Source organism: Ceratina calcarata, unplaced genomic scaffold, assembly GCF_001652005.2.
Source record: "Ceratina calcarata isolate Rehan_Ccalc_2016 unplaced genomic scaffold, ASM165200v1 scaffold3032, whole genome shotgun sequence".
In the NCBI taxonomy this organism is placed as follows: Eukaryota; Metazoa; Arthropoda; class Insecta; order Hymenoptera; family Apidae; genus Ceratina; species Ceratina calcarata.
In genome coordinates this window covers 1-414 of record NW_017152821.1, presented here as the reverse complement: position 1 = coordinate 414, position 414 = coordinate 1, and the positions used below count along the sequence as shown (strand labels likewise).

Sequence of the window (414 nt, the reverse complement as noted above, 5' to 3'; positions counted from 1 at the left end):
AATTATTTCTAATGTTCGCTCATTACGGAACTTGTAACGTTTAATTTGGCACAGAACTCGATTCGACACAACCTGTCGTTGAACAAGTGTTTCGTAAAGCTGCCGCGTTCAAAGGACGAGCCTGGCAAAGGGGGTTTCTGGAAGTTGGACTTGGAGCGGATGGAAGAAGGTAGAAAATCGAAACGACGCGCGACCATGTCTCAGCGCGTCCGCGGATCGAAGAAGTCAACGTCTCCGAAAACGATGGTAACTAATAACGTGCAGAGTAACGGTACACCGTCAATTAACAGTCCGTCCACATTGTACGAGACCCCGCCCAGTAGCGTGTCTCCGCCGATTCCAGACTGTCTCTCAGAGATTCCCGACTCGACCCAAGTTAGTTTAAGCGAGGACGATCTGACTGGTTTATTAATC

General features: G+C 48.8%; 1 protein-coding gene across 1 annotated transcript; it reads left to right on the top strand.

Moving 5' to 3' along the window:
- Window positions 1–24: 24 nt before the first annotated feature.
- LOC108624228 (forkhead box protein I1-ema-like) lies at window positions 25–408 on the top strand (the record flags this gene model as incomplete). The annotated part of the gene is made up of 1 exon (XM_018023381.2): window positions 25–408. A coding segment is annotated over one exon (384 nt), but the record flags the coding sequence as incomplete, so codon positions are not given.
- Between the last annotated feature and the right edge of the window lie 6 nt (window positions 409–414).